At 37.1% G+C, this 23,917-nt stretch overlaps 1 protein-coding gene across 3 annotated transcripts in view; it reads right to left on the reverse strand.

Annotated features, from left to right (window-relative positions):
• Window positions 1-23,917, reverse strand: part of LOC150076054 (transcription factor CP2-like protein 1) — a 274,831-nt gene that overhangs the window by 110,001 nt on the left and 140,913 nt on the right. For all 3 annotated transcript variants that reach the window (XM_090387036.1, XM_090387034.1, XM_090387035.1), the window contains exons 8-9: window positions 13,008-13,114; window positions 3,437-3,583 (exon numbers count right to left, since the gene is read on the reverse strand). In XM_090387036.1, coding sequence (XP_090243162.1) covers window positions 3,437-3,583; window positions 13,008-13,114 — 254 coding nt within the window. The remainder of the gene's footprint in view (window positions 1-3,436; window positions 3,584-13,007; window positions 13,115-23,917) is intronic.

Genomic DNA, 23,917 nt, shown 5'->3' on the forward strand with positions numbered 1-23,917 from the left:
GGATGATTTTTTTTCCTTTCTTTTGATGCACCAGTTTCGAAGTTTATAACGCAGCTATAAATAGAAATATTTTCTCGAAATTTGGTTAGAAGATCAAACCCAGGAAACTGCTGTTCTGATATTGTTTACTAAAAACAATTACAATAAAGCAAACTTTTTTTTTTTTTTTTTTATCAAATGCGCATTGCAGTGTTATCAGTTTTACACCAGTTTTTCCCATTTCCAACAGATGAATTTCCTTGATCTTCTGTTCGTAGGAGCAAATACACGTTGAAGATAGGATATATGATCTGTTCACCTTCCATAAACTGTTATTGGTACCATATGGCTTTATTGCTTCTTATGTCAAAAACAGTAGCTCCTTTTCGTCTTTTGTTTATTTACACTTCTCCCTTACCGTCTCGATGTAGCTGTACTGGTGACGTGATATATACTTCCCACGCTTTGCTCGTATTCACGCGGAGTTGTTTATCAGAACTGCTCCTCTCCGTAAAAAGAAATTCGCGCGCTTTACACCAAGAAACGAATCAAGTGTCGGGTTTCATAAGCTCTAGGCTGGTTAGGGCGGGGGTAAAAAAATTAATTGAAAAGGCCTAAAAAATTGCATACTTGATGTCACATTTTTGTCATTTGCGTGAAATTCAATAGAAGGTTTTGAAAATTTAAGTGGGAAAATTCAAGAAAACAGTTCTGGCTCCAACTATAGCGAGTTTCAGCTCTGTAATTAGAGTAAAAATTATAGAATTAACTTGCTGAACCCAGTTGGGGCTGGTACGTACCCCAACGGACGGGGATACGGTTAAAATTTTCTGTTTTTGGTGTACAAAATGTAAAAAGAGCACTTGCTAGTACAGTCATCTCCAAACTGCACGTCCAACACTTTAGCATATTGCCAGCTTATTCAAGCTATGCTGCTTGATTAGGAAAAAGTCCATCTTCACTCTTCAGGTGTGCTGCAAATAAAGCATTTTTAGCTCCAGGTTTGATGATTAATAAAGGTTTAAGTGCTATTGTGCTAGAGGATTAAGGGATAGCTGTATTAACAAAGCAAAATCTGTTAATTAATAAATCCAAAAAATGTTACTCAATAAACCTTTTCCATAATTTTTTCTTGACCAAATATTTGAAAACAATTCACATAGTGCTAGAGTAGCCATTTTTAAAAATGGAGTAAAATAACAAGATTTACCATTAACAAAGAGTGTAGTAGATTTTAAGAGAGAGAAGGAAACAGGGAATATTCACCAGCATAAAATGATTGGAACATAAATCCAAATTAAGGGCGGATAACTGCAGAGTGGATGTAATTTGCTTTTAATTAATCTTTATTGTACATAAAGACACCATAAAATATACCCATCACAACTTGCTACCAGGGGTCTCACATGGATAGGGTAATCAGTTAACCAAAGGGCAATCAGTTATTGGAACAAGAACAAGTTACCACCCAGTTGTTACTGCTGTTATTATTTATATAGTTCATTAGCATCTAAGACCATATAATGCCAGGTGCAGGTCTACTTCGTCCAGCTGAGAGGGTTAACTACAGATCCAAATACAGAATCTTCAAGAATTCTCCCTGTATCCAACAGGATTCAAACCCAGACTGCTCTAAAAGTGCTAAGTGGTAACACCAATATACTGTCACAGAGGACTTACCATCTATCCTGTAGAGTCTGGTGGTTTATATAGATTTAAAGAGGTATTAGATAAATATTTGGAAGAAGTACATAAAATATAAAACTAGAGAGTTAAACTTTTTTTTTTTTTTTTTTTTTTTTGCAAGCAGATGTTACATATCTTTGATTTAATAAAAGGGAGTTGAAGGATATGATCTTGAATGTTGGAACAAATAATCCAAGAAAAAAAGCACATTACACTGTGTTGTAACAGTATAATAATTTTACTTTAACAAACTTGACAAAACATTACAGGAAACTATCTCCTCTTCTTCTAAACATTTTTCCTTAAAACATTAACATGGAAAACTGTGTTAGCATTATAGAAGCATATGATGCAAGAAAGCACGCTTATATAGTATCAGCCAAAAAAAAAAAAAAAAACACCCCTTCCCATTTCATCCATCCATTCACTCCAAAAGTTTGTCTAGTTCTGCCTTAAATTTATTTAATCTATCTACTTCCACAATGACAGATGAAGTTTGTTCCAGCAATCAACCACCTGCTGGCTGAAGGCAAATTTCTACACATCTATTCAACAACTGTCTTTCCCCCAATTTGAATTTATGCCCCCCCTCAGGAGGCGCCTCCGTAGCCAGGTGGGAAGGAGCAGCAGTGCGTAGCACACGCTTCTTGATTAGACCGGGGTTCGAGCCCGTCACCACCAAATACGGAGGATGCGGAAAGGTTAAGGAATGACCACTGCATATACTGGAGCAATATGGCCTTAGTTGCTAATGCTCCTAAAAACCAAAAACAACAACAGCCCCCCTCAGGTGCATAATCTAGGCAAGAGCAAGAGGTTCATGCACACAGAAAGAATTTTTTAACTGGCAGCTATAGGTCATCTGGAAGCTGCCTCTTCTTGGTGGCCAAGTGTGCTGTAGTATCTGGGAAGGAGGAAAGGAGGCCATGGTGTCAGAACCATTGTCACTGGCGGCTTGGGAAGTAATATCAGTCATGATTTAAGGTCTTGTCACTACAGCAGCTTAGAAAGTCACTACAGTAACATGGTTACTAGGCCAGTGGGCTGTGTAGACTGATTTAGTAATCTACATGGCAATGGATTTACATTAAAAAAAAATATAGGCAGAATTAACATCCTCCACATCATGCATTACTTTCTTCTGCAATAACCCAGCTTCCCACGAGAAGCTATTCATTAAGCAAAATTCAGAGGGAGGGATAATTGAAAGCTAGACTAGCCCGCTTTCAATCTTCCCTGATTAGATCTGATGAAAGAATTTAAAGTAGAATCCAGAAACTTCATCAATAAAGCAGTGATATTGTGTGGGTGTTTAATTTACTTACTGTAATAGTTTGTACACAACAAAATTCTTGATAACAATTCACATGGTTTAATTATTCAAATTTAACATTAAAATTACAAAATGGCTTGAAAAAATTTTTTTTATTAAAGCAGTAGTGGAAACTGAACATCAATTCTTTCCCATTAGTAGAATGGTAGTTGCTGTTAACAGAAAAACTTGTTTGACACTAAATTGTTGTTTCAGCACATTTGGAATACAAAATCTCATTAATTTTTATCATGTAACCAATCTTCTTCCAGAAGTGAAAAGTTGGGTAAGTTACATGAGTAAGTTACTACAGCAATCACTTGAAAGCATTTGTAAATCAAAATTATTCTAAAAGTTTTAATATTTGTTAAAAACAAATATCAAAATAAGCATATAAAAAAATAAAAAAAAAAAGAAAGAAAGAATGAAAAATGTCATTATATTATCTTATTGATTTACTTTGAAAACTTTTACTTGACATGATGCCATATGTAACCTTTCTAAATTTTCATCTCCATGATTAAAGGTTTCAATCTGAATCCGAAATGGCACACCTTTTTCACCTCCATGTTTTTTAGGTGTAAATTCTGTACTGATGCAATTTACCTAAAAAACAAATCGTCCACATAAAAGAGAAAATTTAAGAAAAAATATTCTCAAAGATTAATAATTTATTAATATTAAATTATTAGATTATTAACTTATCTAATAATTTAATGTAATAAAATACATGCTAAAAATAAATAATCAGTTCTATAAAATATATTTGAAAACAACAATTATCTCAAAATTCATTATATCATTAAAGCCATTCTGAAAACATGTATGGCTATGATCTTGCCCTCAATTTTGCATTTATGAAGACATCATTTGAAAGGTCTTCGGGGAGGAACTGAGTTTATGATATTAAATTAATTAAATTTAAATAATGAAATTACATGATCAAATAATCACTTTTATTATCAAGTTCTATATTTGGTTACTATTGTGTTATGACAGTAAATTTCAATAATATTATAAGCTGTTCTATAATAATTAATGATAAACACCAGCCAAGAAATTGAACTGAAAATTTACTATAAAATGAAATAATATACAGTGAAATGTGATGAAAATAAAAACACTGATTAAATTATAGTTACAATATAATTTAAAATATAGTTAAAAGCAATAAAATTATCTAAAATAAACTGTGTTAAAAGCGATAAAACAATGAAACCTGGAGCTTTCGGAGAACTGCCGTCTCCTTCTTCAACAGCATACTACTAGTGCTAAGACACATCCTTAAGTAGCAGGTCCATGGCACTCATGCACGTGATCATCAGACACATGATCTGCATTCTCCATGCGTGTATCGGAAACGGAAGTGGCTCGGGAGCGTGTCAAACAGAAACAGTCATCCCTTCTGAGGACAACTGCCTCAAACAGGGGGTGTAAACAGATCCCCCTGTCCCTATTAATAGTATTGTGACTGGATGAACCGATTCGCAAGCTCTCGAGCCACTTGCGTTCCCAAAATCCATGGGCGCGGTCAGTAATGACCACGTCTTCAGGGGAGATCCGATGCTGCTTTTCCCAGAAATGCTCTGCCACAGCAGACCTCGCATAGTTAGCAGTCTTGATAGCGGTCGTGTGTTCCCCCAGATGGTCCTTTAAACGTCGCCCCGTTTCCCCCACATAACACTCCTCACAATATGGGCACTTAATCTCGTAGACCACATTGCTAGTATGGTCCTGGGCTACGGGATCTTTAACTTGGGATATCACTGTGTGCAACCTCCGACCCGGAAGTTGCACACAGCGAGTCTGGCACTCCCGCAATGCCCGTACAATACGTTCTGAAAGGCCCGGATAGTAAGGAATGTATGCAGTAGCCACAGGGGCAGGCGACTCCCTACGATTGGACTCAGCCCTATGAATATATTTGTCCAAGACCCTCTGGGGGTATCCACATTTCCTGAGGTCTGCCGTGACTTTGCAAATTTCTATTTCCTTTTCTTCAGGGGTACTACAGTGGGTCCCCACCCTATTCAACAATGCCCAGGCTACACTGTTCTTATGATGACAAGCCTGTGCTGAGCTATAATGAGCAAATTGGCCACGGCACATAGGCTTTCTATAGATCGTTGTTTTTAATCTAGATCCATCTCTGCTCACCAAGACATCCAGAAACGGGAGGGACCCAGCTTCTTCCACCTCTGAGGTAAATTGTATAAATGTGGAAAAGCTGTTGAGTAAATTGAGCACCTCATCTTCCTTTCCCTTTTTTAAAATAGTGAAGGTATCGTCCACATATCTCCTCCACTCGCGCATGGGGAAATTCAACTGATGAAAAACCCTAGTTTCCAGTTCCTCCATTGCCAAATTGGCCACAATGGCACTGTTGGGGGAACCCATGGCCGTGCCATGGACCTGCTTATACATAACTTTTTGAAACACCATGGTAGTGCTTGCGAGACAAAATTCAACACCTTTACAAATATCATCAATGCTTAGTGAAGATCTGAGTGATATCCCAAGTTAAAGATCCCATAGCCCAGGACCATACTAGCAATGTGGTCTACGAGATTAAGTGCCCGGATTGTGAGGAGTGTTATGTGGGGGAAACGGGGCGACGTTTAAAGGACCGTCTGGGGGAACACACGACCGCTATCGAGACTGCTAACCATGCAAGGTCTGCTGTGGCAGAGCATTTCTGGGAAAAGCAGCATCGGATCTCCCCCGAAGACGTGGTCATTACTGACCGCGCCCATGGATTTTGGGAACGCAAGTGGCTCGAGAGCTTGCGAATCGGTTCATCCAGTCACAATACTATTAATAGGGACAGGGGGATCTGTTTACACCCCCTGTTTGAGGCAGTTGTCCTCAGAAGGGATGACCGTTTCTGTTTGACACGCTCCCGAGCCACTTCCGTTTCCGATACACGCATGGAGAATGTAGATCATGTGTCTGATGATCACGTGCATGAGTGCCATGGACCTGCTACTTAAGGATGTGTCTTAGCACTAGTAGTATGCTGTTGAAGAAGGAGACGGCAGTTCTCCGAAAGCTCCAGGTTTCATTGTTTTATCGCTTTTAACACAGTTTATTTTAGATAATTTTATTGCTTTTAACTATATTTTAAATTATATTGTAACTATAATTTAATCAGTGTTTTTATTTTCATCACATTTCACTGTATATTATTTCATTTTATAGTAAATTTTCAGTTCAATTTCTTGGCTGGTGTTTATCATTAATTATTATAGTATGGAAATTCCCAGCCCCATAGGCCTGTTTGAAGTTATAAGCTGTTGTTGTGAGATTAATGACACAAGGGCCTCTGGGCCAAACTGTGCCTGCATATGATGTATTTAAAATATATTTACTCCAAAAGATGGTTCAAGACAGTCATATTAGATCGATGGATGCACTTTTATCAAAGCAGCTCATCATTTTGGAGAACACGTGACAGATTTAGTGGATTCTGCAAGTTAGACAGTCAACGAGGATGTGTTTAATTCTAAATTGCAAAGTATTAAAAAATATGTGCAATCCAGCTTCAAATAGAAAGCTTGTCTTATTCAACATGTTTAGTTCAGAATAAATTATCAATAGTAATGTGGCAGATGGTGTGATTTTTTATCATCCAACTTATCTTTCTCAAATCATGTCTGAATTAGCAACTATATTAAAAATCACCTAAAAATTTCAAGCACGTTTTAGCATATTAATTTACCATTTTCAAGTGGTTTACTTCACGCCTTTGTAGTTTAATCACTATCCTACTTAAGCATTCTTTAATGGTTTCCCAACTTATCTTGTTAAATTATTTAATTAATTTATTGGTTTTTGTTTATTATTATTTCTCATAAATTTAATTAGTACTATTTTTATTTCATTAATCTTACATTCTCTTAGTTAACCTGAAGACAATCCCAAAGAGAGTTAAGAAATACAGCATTGAAATTAGTTGGTTACTTGTGGGTTGCAATATGGGCTGCAATGTGGACTGGGTCTTCAGTTAATTCAGTGGTTTGCAGTTCAGATGTAGTTTCAGTTTTTGAATGTAATTTAATACAATAATACTAAAAATTAATATAATAACTCATGAAGTGACTGGTTTTATTAGTTTTTTCTAAGTAACATTATTAGGTGTGCATCATATTTTTATTGTGTAATTTGAATTACACAGACTATACTCCAACACAAATATCTTTTGCTAAATTAGGTACATTCAACTATAATTATATTAAAATATAAATGCACAAAGCATAATATGACATGAGCTTAAAATATACTATAAAATATCGGTGTAAATACACCATAGATAGCTCATAAAAGAAAAACTACAATCGTAGTGTAAATGCATCGATCGAACTGTATCTCATATTGTGACTACCTTCACGAGTTACCATGTATTGCACTACCTCGAATAAGTAATGCTTCTCTAATAGACTATTGCTGCTTATGCTCAGTGGACACCACCACCCAGACAGCACAGTTTGAAGGCTTGTTGGCCTATCGTCGGTGGGTGGGCAGGTACTCTGGTGTTGCAATCATGCCAACCCAGTTGTGAAGCTAATTCCCCAATATGGCCCACATGAAGAGGAAAAGACCAAACCCTCCTGCACATGATGAAACAAATGGCCCTCAGTCCCCAGCAGCTTTCACTTCCCCTCTTATAGCAGCAAGAGGATCAGAGTGGAAACAGAGAGTGCTAAGAATCTCTGGGTATGACCAGGCTGCCATGCACGGAAACTGAACTTGGCCTGTTACAATGTAAGGTCGCTCATCGGTGAAGATAGGATATTAGAACTGTTTGTTTTTGTTTTTTGGTTTTTAGGAGCATTAGCAACTAAGGCCATATTGCTCCGCGAATATGCGGTGGTTATTCCCTGACCTTTCCGCATCCTCCGTATTTGGTGGTGACGGGCTCGAACCCCGGTCTAATCAAGAAGCGTGTGCTACGCACTGCTGCTCCTTCCCACCTGGCTACGGAGGCACCCTATTAGAACTGGAAAAGGAATTAGAAAATGTTAATTGGAATATCACTGGCTTGGCTGAAACAAGAAGAAATGAATCACTTATACGTTTATCAAGTGGAAATCTGGTGTACACCAATGGAAACAGTGAAAAGAGAGAAGTTGGAGTTGGCTTTCTGGTCCATAAAGATATAATAAACAACATTTTGGAATTCGAAAGTACATCACCAAGGGTTTCAAGACTACTACTCAGGATTTCTAGGAGATACAAACTAAAGGTTATAATGATATATGCACCAACATTGAGCCACGATGATGAAGAGGTTGAAGAAATGAAAACCAAAATTGAGAGACTTCTAGATGAACAGAAAACTCATTACACCATTATTGGGGACTAAATGTTAAGGTTGGAAAGAGACAAAACAGCGCAGAAAGGGAAACCATAGGCAATTTTGGAATTGGTGAAAGACTTGTGGAATTTGCAGAATCTCGAGGAATGTCAGTAATGAACACTTTTTTCAAGAAAAGGGTAGTAGTAGTAGTAGTAGTAGTGGCACATGATGCAAGAAAGCAAGTGTAGGAGCTTATGCAGCATCAGCCAAAAAAAAAAAAAAAAAAAAAAAAATCATCACACCATTCCCTCCAAATGCCTGTCCAGTTCCTCCTTAAATTTATTTAACCTATCAACTTCCACAACGACAGATGGAAGTTTGTTCCAGCAATTAACCACCCGCTGGCTAAAGGCAAATTTCCACACATCTATTCTACATCTGTCCTTTCTTAATTTGAACTTATGTCCCCGTAGGTTCGTAATCTGAACAAGTGGAAGGATCCCATCAGAATTCAGCGTGCTCAACCCATTCAAGGCCTTATAGACCTCAATCAGATCACCGCGCAGGTGCCTAGTCTCCAGCCACTGCAATTTGCAGAACTTAAGCCTCTCTTGGTAAGAGAATCCCTTCATTCCCCTCACCAATCGTGTTGCTCTTCTCTGTACACGCTCAAGCAAATCTACATCCTTCCTAAAATGAGGTCTCCAGACTTGTACGCAATACTCAAGGCGTGGCCTGACCATTGCCTTATACAGAGGGACAATCACCTCCTTTTCCCTGCTAGCAAAATTCCTATATATCATTGACAAAACCCCATGACCTGCCCTAGCAGCCTGTCTGCATTGCTCAGAAAACTTCATATCTGACTGCACAATTACTCCCAGGTCTTTTTCATTTTCTACCACCTTAAGTGTAGTACCACACAGTTGGTACGTTTCTCTGGGGTTACTTCTACCCATATGCAGTACTTTGCATTTGTCAAGGTTGAACTTCAGTTGCCACTTCTTAGCCCATCTGCCCAAATTATCTAGATCCTGTTGCAGTAGCATACTGCCATTACTGTCATTAATAACCCTGCCAACCTTTGTGTCATCTGCAAACTTCGACATTAAGCCTGATACACCTTCATCAATATCATTGATAAATACACAAAACAACAGTGGACCCAACACCGAACCCTGTGGGACTCCACTAATAACATTAGTCCACGAAGAGCAGCACCCATTGATTACCACCCTCTGTCTTCTCCCACTTAACCATCCTTTTATCCATTGTAGCAACTTACCCTTAATACCATTCTGCTCCAATTTGTACAGTAGTCTTCCATGCGCAACAGTGTCAAAAGCTTTCCTGAAATCCAAGTATATGATATCAAAATTATTTTTCGCATCCAGTTCCTTTGTGACCACATCATAATAACCAATCAAATTTGTCAGACAAGACTTTCCCTTAACAAACCCATGCTGTGTTTGAATTATTGCTGCAGTCTTGTCTAGATGATCCTGCAATGCATCTTTAACCAGTGACTCCATTATTTTACCCGGAACAGAAGTTAAACTAACTGGTCTGTAATTACTCGTGTCACCCTTCGATCCACCTTTGTGAATTGGGGACACATTTGCATATCTCCAGTCCGTGGGAACCTCCCCTGAGTCCAAGGATGCTCTCATAATTATGGCTAAGGGTTTGCTTAGTTGCTTTGCCGCCTCCTTTAAAATAACTGGATAGATCCCATCCACCCCAGGTGCCTTTCTTATGTTTAACTTCAACAATTTTTCCTCCACTTTGCTCTCAGTTATTACAAAATCATTAAGCACACTGCTACAATTTGATAACCTTCTTCCATTTTCAAACTGTAATAATTCCTCACGTGTGAATGTAGATGCAAAATACTCATTCAGTTTGTTTGCTATCTGAGCAGGATCATCAACAGTCGAACCATCGATGTCAAGTGGACCAATCATATTCATCCCCTTCCTTTTAGAGTTTATATAAGTAAAGAAATCCTTGCTGTTTTTCTTAGCATCCTTTGCCAAAGATTTCTCGTAATCCGCCTTCGCCTGCCGAACCTCCTTTGTGACCTGATTACAGACTAGCTTATATCTGCCACAGGCTTCTGCGTCACCTGATAATTTATATGCATCCCATGCATTTTTCTTCTCTGTCACGAGTCTCATTAGTTCATTTGATAACCATTTAGGCCTAAACCTTGAACGATATTTCTTAATCGGTATATAAAGTCTAGTAGCTTCCACGATTAATTCCTTGAATGCTTCCCACTTAGAATTTACTGTTGGTAACATCGTCAGTTGATCCCACTGTACAGAATTTAAAAACTGTCTGAGAACACTGTACTCCCCTTTACGGAAGCAAAAACCCTTTCCTTTACCCCTGACACTGATATTTTATAGTATATTTTAATATAGTGTTATTCTGTACACCTTCTGGCATCTTCTCTGATATTGTGGAATTAACTTCACAACTGGGTTGGCATAACTGCAACACCAGGGTACCTGCCCACCCACCGACGATAGGCCAACAAGCCCTGAAGTGGTGCCGTCTGGGTGGTGGTGTCCACTGAAAATAAGTAACAATAGTTTTCTCTATTAGAGAAGCATTACTTATTCAAGGTAGTGAAATACTATACAGTAACTCGTTGTGAACGTAGTCACAATATGGGCATATCAACACCATACAATTAAATCAATGCCTTTACGATTGTAGTTTTTCTTTTATGAGCTATCTATGGTGTTAGTTGTTTGGGTTTTATTGGTGCATTAGCAACTAAGGCTATAATGCGCCAAAACCTGGTCATAAAAAAATAAAACTTTCAGTGGCCTAATGAATTAGGTCATTAAGTCAAGACATAAAAACAAGTATAAAATGTATAAGACAAATATCAATAAACAAGTAACAATAACAAGGTAAATTTTTAAATGTGAGTAAAAAGGTTTACTGATTTTAGAAAGCGAAAAACAGCAGACACATTGTCATATAATATCTGGCTGAGTGTATAAGGCACAGCCAGATGACTAAAAGTGGTAAAATATAAATCGCATTCGTGTCTAAAACGTGGACACTCAGTATCTATGGCGTATTTATATTGATATTTTATAGTAATTCACCTATAACATATGATTAGTTTTCTAGATTTAAAACTATTATTTTTATCCCCACATCTCAATATCAGATTGCCAGATGTGAAAAGTGGGGGGGGGGGGAAATGGACATCCTTTGTCAATTTCTGAACTGCTTCTAGCTGAAGCAGACTAGAAAGACAGGCAGCAGTCAAATTTAAACAATGTTTTTGCTATAAAAAAAAAAAAAATCTATCTGTGATCAGAAAGCAGTTCTAAAGTATTTTGTCATGTATATTCATTATCTCATGATTTATGCAACTGACCACCTGGTCTGTACCAGTGCAATATAATCTTCAAACAATCCCCAGACAAAAGTTTCAGATAGTTAAATGGCTTTTCAGGAAGCTCAAGTTGTCTTTCCTGCCCTCTCAGCTGATTCTCTTAAAGTATCTTGATCTTTCCTCAAATAAGACGATCTGCAATTTCCAGATAGTGAAATCAGTACTGAATCTATTGAGCAGAAATAGATGACATCATCCATCCATGGGATTTTTTTCAATGAGGAATACCTGGTCAACCTTTGCATAGCAAACTTACTTTCTATCATGTGTTGATGAAAAATAAGAAGAGTGCAAACTGTTCTTTTATTATGGCTCTTAATCTTTTCAAAAAGTGGAGAACTAGTCCTGATTTGCAGCATTTACAACCTGCTCAGTGATTCTTCTCAAAGAGAATGTTTACCTAGTGTAGAGGTTTTCAAAGTGTGGGGGCATGTCTCCCCGAACATGATTTTATTTTATTTTATTTTTTGGGAGGGGGGGGTCATGTGTTGTTTTTATGAAGCACATTTCATTGTAATCTTTGAGATCAAATGTACTGAAATGCATAATAATTTATAAAAGTATGCATACTCAGCTCAATTTTGTTACATCTGTTTATTTGCCACCTTCAAGGACATCTGTCCTTGAAGGTGGCATGAAATTTTTTGAAATACGTTAGGAGGAGCAAGTATATAAAAGTTTGAGAACCTCTAACTAAGCAGATTGTTTCAGGAATTTGAAGATAGTTATACTCTGTCTTTAGTGAGTGACAAATTCTTCTATATTACTACTGCCAATATGAACATTCAATGTCATTCTTATTTTTTTGTACTATGTGCATTTTTGATTGAACAAAATCATATTATGTAATATCATTTACATTTCCTGATCACTAAAACTACAGATTGTCAGTCACAATCCAAACACCTTCTGCAGTGTTCTTCAGAGGCTGCTAAGCAATTACTCTGTCTAGCAACTTCTGAGGCACTACATAAAAGGTGGTTGGAATATGAGGATGATCATATTCCAAGGAATAACTAGCAATCCAGGAAAATAAACTTTTCTGGTATTTATACAGTTTCTATCTTTAGAGTCATAACCACCTAAACTAATTCATATAAATAGTATATTTATCTAGGAATAAATTTGCCATAAAATATATCCAAATAGGTGAACATATCTGAAGCCATGTAGCTTGAAGTTTGCAAATAAAATCGTAATACTGAATAATCATATCAATATAACCAAGTAGTAGAGATAAATATTATCTAATTACAGTCAAGTAGTTAAAGAACTGTCTTTAATTAAAAAAAAAGAAAGAAAAAGAAACGTACCCTTACAAAAACACCGGTTTCCTTTGTAGGGTCCCACAGAAACTCACACATGTGTATGTTACTAGGATCATTAACTACCTCATATACACCATATGAAAGTGGAATGTCTGCAAATTGTAAGGAAATTATGTTAGTTTCAAGCCCATACATTTTAGAACAAATGCTGCCAACACAAATTTTTAAAGTAGTTCAATAAACTCAAAATTAAAATATAAATTGAATTTTTATTTGACATCAGATAAAAAATATTTTGTTTATTTTGTAAAATAATGTTGAGAAATCAAAGTTCTTTTAGAAAAGGAAAAAAAACAAAAAAAACAAAGCTGAACACTATTATTTATTGAGGAGTGATATTAGTAGTCAAACAACAGAACGACTGTATCAGAATGACATCATTCCCTCCAGTGAATACTATCTGTGAAAATTTAACTTTCTCTACGAATTTGTAGGATATTAAGATAATCACACGGCATATATTGACTTATAGCACAGCAAGTAGTATTAATTAACCTATCAATCATTACATCCATTCTACATCCCATAAAATGGATAGTTCCACGTATCAAAATAAGTAAAAAAGTTCATATAAATATGCGTCCAAAAATGCATTTTCTTAGTTACAGCATTTTTTTTCCCATGAAAAGTAATGGCTGAAAGATTCCTACTATTATATTTATAGTATATAAATAAATGACTACAGCGGTGTAGTCTGAAAATCTTTATAATATACTAATACAATGTGCCATAAAATGCAGAGAAATTCTGGCATATTGTACTAACATGTTTAAAGGATTTATACTGTATGCTTAAACCTTTTAATTACATATTGTTTTAGCTGTCTTATTTTATCTAAGTTATTTCATCAATATATGCTTTAGTGACAGATATATGATGCTTACTGGAGATTATCGGTTATGCATCATATATGCCACACACTACCTTTCACATAATATTAGAACTTTAGTGTTCAAAAGGTTTGAACACTAAATTTATATGCCAATATGAATAAAACTTGTGGAATTTTATTAATCTCACATTAATTTATCTTTAAAAAAATACATTACTTCAATATATTATAAACATTACATTTTCAATCTTGAATTACAGCAAAGAAATTAAAGAGAAAATATATCGTTTCAGCAAAATACCAACATATGTATGAAATACATGTGATCATTTTATGTGTATACATACACATGTGAGAGTTGTTCAAAAAGATCATAGACAACTTTGAAAAAGTACAGCATGTGAAAAATTTTTGATGTGAAAACATCTATGGCGACACTGGAGTAAAACCGATTGATAACGAAATTTTCTTACGGAAAGGACGCAACTTACATCACTTCCCCCTAGGTGGCTGTTGATTTTAAATGACACAAATGACATCACTTCCTAAATGGCACCAACGATGCTAACTCAGCCACTAACACTGATTCGGTAGAGTAAGTTCATACTAAGATACGGAAATTACACCACTTCCTAAATGACGCTAACTCAGTCACTAATGTTGATTCAGTAAAGTAAGCAGCGGGTAGTAATATTATGCAAGAATAAAAGCATCAAAGCCCTTTTGCAGTACTTTTTAGAACAAAAAGAGAAATGCCACCAGGATTTAAACTTCTTTAGTATCAAGTTTGTTCAAATCTTTCCAATGTCTTTCTGTCAGAAAACCAGGGGAGACATTGAATGGAATGTCTTCACTACGACAGATGACGATACCAAGATCAAGGGTTAGCAAAAAAAGTATAATGCCAATAAGTCAGAAAGCACAATAGCCCCTGTTGGGTCTATTACACAAGCTGTAACATAGGTGGAATATGGATGGACTCTGCAGCACAATGATTCTTCCACTGTTGGCAGCAACAGCTTTGGCAAGAGATCAGAAGGTTTGACTGCTAATTTCCTACTCAGTTTCTTTCAAAAGAGTTTTGAACAAAAGAATACTAAAGCTAATATTGTAAGCCGGCCAGCTGTGATATGATATAGTCTTACCTTGAATATAGCATATCATTATCTGCACTTGACACAAAACTTAGTTAGGAAAAAAAAAAAAAAAAAAAAGCAAGAATGAAGAATTTGAAAAGTGACTGTTTCTCATTTTAACTCTATTTTAATTTTTTTATAATTAAAAAAAAATTAACAAAGCTGGTTGCTTTGAATCAAGTTGTAGGAGTGAGGCAATGGTGTGATTTGTACACAAAGGTGAGAGATCTAATTTTTTTATATTCACACTTCTCAAATTTTAACATCATGATACAGATTGAAAGCAAAAGTTATATTGAAACAATACTATAATTCACATGGTTGTCCCTCTAAGAGATATTTTAATTTTTAAGTTATTTTTTTATGCAAAAATATCTTTATGTGAATTAAAGAGGATTAATTTGAGCAGTTTTACATTACTCATCATCATCAATAGTGACAGCGGTATAGAAAGCACATATTATTTGGTAAAATGAAACAAATTCAAAAAACACAGCAAAGATCATGCCTCCATGATATTTTATTAAAGTTTGAATATAATACAATTCTACTATCATGTTACTTACCAAATACAGTTGGACCTCTCTTTAATGAACTTCCATATAACAAACTTTTCTATTTTGTGATTTTTTTTTTATTTCCCCTTGGTCATTACATTGAAAATATTTTCAGTATAACAAAGAAAATTTCCGCACAACAAACTGATTTCGGGAGACCTGGATACACACTGTTTGCACATCTGGCATTCAGGCAATAGAGCTGGTGCTGTAGAAAGCACCAATTAAGAGTTAATCCCTTTACCTTTTAAGAGCTAAAGGAATTAGCATTAGCATTAGTAGAGGCATTTGATGCAAGAAAGCAAGCTTATGCAGCATCAGCCAAAAAAAAAAAAAAAAAAAAAAAAACCACTTCCACTTCACCCCTCTGTTCGTTCAAAATACCTGTCCAGCTGAGCCTTAAACTTATTTAGGCTATCAACCTCCACCACAAGGGATGGAAGTCTGTTCCACCAACCAACCACTCGCTGGCTAAAGGCAAATTTCCGCACGTCTATCCTACATCTGTCTTTCCTCAATTTGAATTTATGCCCTCTCAGGTGATTATTCTGAGCTAGAGGAAGAATCCCATCAGCATTGAGCATGCTTAAACCATTCAAGGCTTTATACACCTCTATCAGATCACCTCGCTGGTGCCTAGTCTCCAGACACTGTAATTTGCAAAACTTAAGCCTTTCTTCGTAAGAGCACCCCTTTGTTCCATTCACTAATCTTGTTGCCCTTCTCTGTACTCGTTCCAGCAGCTCTACATCCTTCTTGAAATGAGGCCTCCAGACCTGTATACAGTACTCTAGGTGTGGCCTGACCATTGCCTTATACAATGGAATAATCACCTCCTTATCCCTGCTGGAAAAATTCCTGTATATCATTGACAATACTCCATGAGCTACTCTTGCAGCCCGTCTGCACTGCTCAGGGAACTTCATATCTGCCTGCACAACCACCCCCAAGTCCCTTTCATTCTCTACCACTGTCAGTGTTGTACCATAGAGTTGATACGTTGCTCTGGGGTTGCTGTTTCCCATGTGTAGTACTTTACATTTGTCAATGTTAAACTTCATTTGCCACCTCTCAGCCCATCTGCTCAACCTTTCCAGATCCTGTTGCAGAAGCATAGTGTCAGTAGTGTCCTTGACAACCCTGCCAACCTTTGTATCGTCTGCAAACTTGGACATTAATCCCGATATACCATCATCAATATCATTTATAAATACAGAAAACAATAATGGACCCAACACTGAGCCCTGAGGGACTCCACTAATAACATCAGTCCACGATGAGCAGTGTCCATTGATTACCACTCTCTGTCTTCTCCCCCTCAACCACCCCTTTATCCATAGCAGCAATTTGCCTCCAATGTCACACTGCTCCAATTTGTGTAGCAGTCTTCCATGTGCAACAGTATCAAAAGCCTTTCTAAGATCCAAGTATATAATATCAAAGTTATTCCCTGCATCCAGTTCTTTTGTGACTGCATCATAGTATCCAATCAAGTTGGTCAGGCAAGACTTCCCCTTAACAAAACCATGCTGTGTCTGAGCTATAACTGAAGTCTTGTCTAAATGATCCTGCAGTGCGTTTTTAACCAGTGCCTCCATTAATTTTCCTGGAACAGAAGTCAAGCTCACAGGTCTATAATTACTTGTGTCAGCCTTTGATCCTCCTTTGTGAATTGGGGTCACATTTGCACATTTCCAGTCTATGGGTACCTCCCCTGAGTCCAAGGAAGCTCTCATAATTATGGCTAAGGGTTTGCTTACTTCCTTTGCTGCCTCCTTTAATATAACTGGATAGATCCCATCCACCCCGGGTGCCTTTCTTGTGTTTATCTTCAACAGTTTCTCCTCCACTTTACTCCCAGTTATTTCAAGATTCTGTAACTTACTGCTAGAGTTGAATACACCTCTGGCATTCCCCTCGCTGAATAACTCCTCATGTGTGAATGTCGATGCAAAATATTCATTTAGTTTGTTAGCCACCTGAGCAGGATCATCAACACTTGACCCATCAATATCAAGTGGACCAATCTGATTCATCCCTTTCCTTCTAGAGTTTAAATAAGTAAAGAACTCTTTCCTGTTTTTCTTTGCATCCCTTGCCAAGGATTTCTCGTAATCTGCCTTTGCCTGCCTAACCTCCTTTGTAACTTGGTTGCATATCAACTTGTATCTATCATAGGCTTCTGTGTCATGTGTTAATTTGTAAGTATCCCATGCATTTTTCTTCTCTGCCATATGCCTCATTAGTTCATCTGACATCCATTTTGGCCTAAACCTTGAACAATATTTCTTAGTTGGTATGTAAAGCCTAGTAGCTTCCAAGATAAGTTCTTTGAATGCTTCCCATTTTGAATTTGCTGTTGGTAACATCATCAGTTGGTCCCACTGTATAGAATTTAAATACTGTCTCAGTCCATCGTAGTCGCCTTTACGGAAGCAATAACCCTTCCCTTTACCCCTAATGGTAGTTACCTCTTTGAGTAAATCCCACTTCAGCACACTGTGATCACTGCCACCTAGTGGTTCGTTTATCTGCAGATTCTTAATGCATGAAGAATCACTGCTGATAATCAAATCAAGAGTATTACTCCCTCTAGTTGCCTCCCGAACATGCTGATGTAGAAAACAATCATCCAATAAATCCACAAAAGTCCTGCTAGTGTGTGAGTAACCAGCCCCCAAATTCCAGTCAATATCTGGGAAATTAAAATCTCCCATTATAAGACACTCTGATTTACTGGCCCACTCTATTTCCCTGTACAGTTCCTTATTATACTCATCAGAGTCATTAGGCCTATAGCACACTCCTACTCTCAATTTTGATCTCCCAATGCTTATGTCACACCAAACTGACTCCACACTGCACTGTCCAGCGATGTCGACTGGCTTCACTTCCTTGGTTTTTATGTGTTTCTTAACTAATAGCATAACACCTCCCCCCTTCCTATCCTGTCTATCCTTTCTGTAGACGTTGTACTCCCCAAATTGCAGTTCCGCATCCCTTATATCTGTGTGACACCACGTCTCTGATATCCCAACAATATCTGCCTTCGATGTTTTGAGCAATACCTCAAATTCATCAAATTTATTTACTAAACTCCTAGCATTGGTGTACACGCAAGTATACCTGCACCTGTTTCTATTCTTAGCTACCCTAACACAACCCATGTGTTTACTTGTACCACAATGGCTCCCAGCAGTCTCTGAAATACCATGCATCTTGTTTTTCAGGCTTCTGCTCATTCTAATAGAAGCAGTGCAAGAATCTCTTTCACCTCTGCCAGTGGCTACTGTCAATCTATTGGTCTTTGTCTCCCCCCAAGCTAGCAGTTTTCCGACCCACCTAACACTGCCTCGATAGCATCAGCAAATATTCTTGCACCCTTTCTATTTAAGTGTATCCCATCCCTGTAGAAGCAATCTCTCCTGTTAACAAGTACAGTCCAGGCTGAAAAAAATTCTACCCTTTGAGCCTTGCACAATCTTTCCAGGGCCGAATTGATCGACAAGGCTCTCATCATATACTCCCTCCTATCGTGTCTGGGCAGAATTGCAGACACTTTCAAATTCAACCCTAATTCTCGGCTTTTGTTCAACAGTGACCTGTACTTGTTAAGATAGAGCACAAATTAAGAGCTAAAACATTCCACAATTTAATGGTACCCATAAAGCCTATACAACCGCTTCTACTGTATCAAGAAGTCGCACTGGTAAAATGCTATCTATGTGTCCACAGTCATTGGCAAAGATAAAAGCATATTCTTGATTCGGACATTGGCCAGGGTCAACCTGTTTTATACCATAAGCACCCTAATAAAGAATTAGGAGAGAGCAATTTTCCTTCATCCCAGATTTTCATAAGTTTCTTCATGGGTTTGTTTAGGGAAAGCCTTGTCTGACCAATCTGATTGGATACTATGGTGTGGTCACAAAGGAACTGGATGTAAAAAGTAATTTTGATATCATATACTTGGGTTTTAGGAAAGCTTTTGATACTGTTGCACATGGAAGATTACTGTACAGATTGAAGTATGGCATTTAAGGGCAAGTTGCTGCTATGGATAAAGGGAAGGTTGAGTGGGAGCAGACAGAGAGTGGTAATCAATGAACACTGCTCTTCGTGGACTAATGTTATTAGTGGAGTTGTCCAGAGTTCGATGCTGGGCTCACTTTGTTTTCTGTATTTGTCAATGATACTGATGAAGTTTTTTTATCAGGCTTAAAGTCCAAGTTTGCAGAAGATATGAAGGTTGACAGGGCTGTTAATGACAGTTTGCAACTGCAACAGGATTTAGAAAAGTTGAGCAGATGGGCTGAGAGGTGGCAACTGAAGTTTAACATTGACAAATGCAAAGTACTGTATATGAGTAGCAGTAACCCCCAGAGTAACATACCAACTGTGTGGTACTACACTCAGGGAAGTGGAGAGTGAAAAAAGACCTAGGAGTAATTATGCTGGTCAGATAAGAAGTTTTCGGAGCAGTGCAGACAGGCTGATTATCCCCTTGTATAAGGCAATGGTCAGGCCACACCTTGAGTACTGCATACAGGTGTGGAGGTATCATTTTAGGAAGCTGCTAGAATGAGTTTAGAGGAGGGCAACGAGATTGGTGAGTGGAACAAAGAGTTTCTCTTACCAAGAAAGGCCTAAGTTTTGCAAATTGCAGTGTCTGGAGACTAGGCACTTGCAAGGTGATCTGATTGAGGTATATAAGACTGAACAGTTTGAGCAAAGTCAATGCTAATGGGATTCTTCCTCTTGCTCAGATTACAATTGAGGAAAGACAGTTGTAAAACAGATGGGCAGAAATTTGTCTTTAGCTAGCACGTGGCTGATTGCTAGAATAAGTTTCCATCTGTTGTTGTGGAAGTTTACAGCTTAAATAAATTCAAGGCAGAACTAGACAAACATTTGGAGTGAATGGGTGGGTGAAATGGGAGAGTTTTTTTGGTTGATGCTGTATAAATTTGCTTTCTTGCACCATATGTCTCAACTAATGCTAATTCATCTGTTGTTTTGCAGAAATTAGTTATCCACACTTACAGTAAATCTCACCTGTCTCTGTTTACATGGTAGGTATAAGTGGCCCCAAATCAGTTTTGTTTAGCTGCTGTGCAATTAACCTTACAATGTCTAAGAGGAAATCCTTGGGTGTAGTGGAAAATGTGGAAGTGCTTAATAGTGTAAATCGGGACATTAAAAAAAAAAGAAATCACTTTAAAAAATTTGGTATCCCTGCTAGTAGTGTGTCAACCATTCTGAAAAACTGTGTTTTGATTCTCAAACTGTTTGAGGAAACAGGATCCAGTCAGAAGTGTGTGAAATTATGCCTGTATGAAAATTTTAAGTGGGTGAAGTTGATTTGAGACCAAAGCATGCCAATATCAGGGCCATTAATAAAAGAAAAGACTATGAAGTAGGCATCTTTTCTGGGGCACAAAACATTCTGGTTGGCTGGAAAAATTTAAAAAGCACCATGGCTTACTCGAAAAAGTTATTTCTGGTGAAAGTGGAGTTGTAATCGAAGAAGACTACCTGTTGGAAAGAAACAGTTTTAAAAAAATTATAGAGGACTATGAGCCCAAAGACATATTCAACATTGATGAAACAGGTCATTTTTTAAACTAACTTTGACAAGACACTGACTTTTAAAAGTGATAAATGTTTACGTGGTAAAAATAGTAAGGAGAGAATTACAGTCTTGTTTGGTGCAAATATGGCTGTTAATGAAAAACTGAAGCTTTTGGTAAAAGGCAAAAGTAAACAACCCTGACGTTTCAAAGGAGTAAAGTCATTAGAGTTGGACTACAACTACAACAAAAAATCTTGGATGACAAGTGAAATTTTTTAACAGTGGATGTTAAATTTTGATAGAAAGATGACAAAACAAAACAGAAAAATCGCATTGATTGTTGGCAACTTCCCTGCCCACCTTCACTTGGCAATTTCGAAACTTAAGTGTGAAGCTTATTTTCTTTCCTCAGAATACCTTGTCTAAACTACAGCCAATGGACCAAGGCATTATCAAGAATTTGAAAAATTACATACTGAAGGAAAAATTATACTGAGAATAGAAACCAACCAACCTATAGATTCTGATATAGATTTGCAGATGTTGGTGAAAGTGTGAAGTCAAGATATGATGGAAACGATAATTAAAAATTGTTTTGCAAAAACACGTCTTGCTAAAATGCCAATTAACGGTGATGAGAGGGATGACCTACTACAAGATAATAAACAATCTTGGGAAGAACTCCAAGCGTAAGGTTTGATCAGTGAAAAAAATTGTTCTTGACGAATTTTTAGGAGTTGATAATGATGTCATAGTAGCTGAACATCCAAGCAACTCCAACATTTTGGAGAGTATTCAAAGAACTTGTGACAATATCAACGGTGAGTTGGATGAAAATGAGGGCAATATTAAACTTTCCAAAAATGTTGGCAGCATTTGAAACTTTGCGCCGAGGCCTTCAATGCAAAGAAAATATATTTGAGTGTTTAAACAAATGTGAACATTATGAATGATGTACAGTAAAATCAAGTGTACAACAAAAAATAACAAAATATTTTATGAAATAATTCTTAAAAGTGTACTAATATATTGTGCGCATCATGTAAATAGTCATTTCTTAATATATAGCAATACCCCGCATAGCACTGATAATTGGTACAGGAACTATTCCGTGTTATGTGAAACCGTGCTGATTGAGGTATAATTATAATGGGTTTTAATTGAATGCGTACCAGAGAAACAGTCTATAAACAAATTACAATAAATCTATAAACAATTTGCACTTGATAGCCAATTAAAAGGATTTGAAATTAAAAATAAATATTTCAAAAATTTTATTAATGAAAAGGTAATATCATGAGAGATGAGAAAAAAATCTTTAAAAAAGCAGTTATTTATTTAGGTATTTCAATAATGAAGTCTGGTAAAGCCATCTCTTCTTTTTCTAGGCATACAAGTCTTTGTAGCATCAAATCCCATCTCGTAAAATTTGCCGTATCTTGATTCTACGCTAACATTCGGATCTCCATTCGTAATCGCCTCGCAGGCCATGTCAATCGTGCAAAAACCTTTCTCCAGTTCTTCTGTTGAAAATTGTTTTGGTGGCACTTCAGTGTTATCTACTTCAGAATTGTTTTCCTCTTCTGCATATGCAGTTTGCTCGTCAATTTCAAGGAGAGTTGCATCATATAAGTCGCATGTGAGTCAGTGCAGTCACGTACATTGGCAGTGTCCAAAGTTTCAAATCACAAGTCTTTTCCGACCTTCACAATGTCTTTGGCAATTATCTGAACTTGCGATTCAAAACCAGTGAAATCATTTACCAAATAGAGCAGTGATTTCTAGCCAAGATGCAGATATATTTTCGATCATATTTAAAGGGGTAAAAAATAAATTTTGAAATGAAAAGTTTGAAAAACTATCACGTCGTCTCGTCAGGATGGAATTAAGAATACTGAACACTGTTGCACATTGCAGCTGACTGCCTGAAAGGAGCTATTGTCACATGTGCATGATAGACAATAGAGTTGGCACAGCAGCATATATGTATAGTACCTGTCTAGGCTATTGAATGAGTTTTAATATGTACAGTAAATTTTTGACTTAACTTAATTGAAAACTATGTTATAGTGAAACCTGTGCTATTTGAAGTCGTGCTAAGCGGGGCATTGCTGTATATTGCTGTATATTTACATATATTTACAAGTTAGTGCAAATGCAGCAGACCTACTCGCAGCTAACTACTAAATAGTTATAAGATTGGCATCATTATGTATATCTCATATACCTTCACAACGAGTTGCCATGATATTGCACTACTTCGAATAAGTAACACTTCACCTGAAGAGAAGACTAATGTTACTTATTCTCAGATGGATACCACCACCCAGACGGCACTGTTTCAGGGCTATTTGGCCCTTCTTCGGTGCAATATCATGGCAATTCATTGTGAAGGTATTCACAATATGAGATATAACTTAAAACAATGCCGTTTTGCTAACATTCTGTTAATTCAGATTTGGCTATGTATTATTGATGCTTTCGAACTATACTTATGCATAGTCTAGACTGTTCCATAGCTTGAGGCTTCAGCTCTAAACGCTTTATAGTCTAAACACATCATACACCATCAGGCATCTCTCGTATTGTGGAGTTATACTTCGTAACTGTTTTGCCATCATTGCATCACTCGGGTACCTACCCACCCACCGAAGAAGGGCCAAATAGCCCTGAAACAGTGCCGCTAGGGGGAGCTTGATGATGTCCGGAGTTTCCAAGAATAGGTAACAACAGCCTTCTCCACTGGGGAAGCGTTGCCTATTCGAGGAGTTTATGAGTTTTTGAGTGGTGTGAGTTGA

This window comes from Mastigoproctus giganteus, chromosome 13 (assembly GCF_048544385.1).
Source record: "Mastigoproctus giganteus isolate SK-2022 chromosome 13, ASM4854438v1, whole genome shotgun sequence".
Classification (NCBI taxonomy): domain Eukaryota; kingdom Metazoa; phylum Arthropoda; class Arachnida; order Uropygi; family Thelyphonidae; genus Mastigoproctus; species Mastigoproctus giganteus.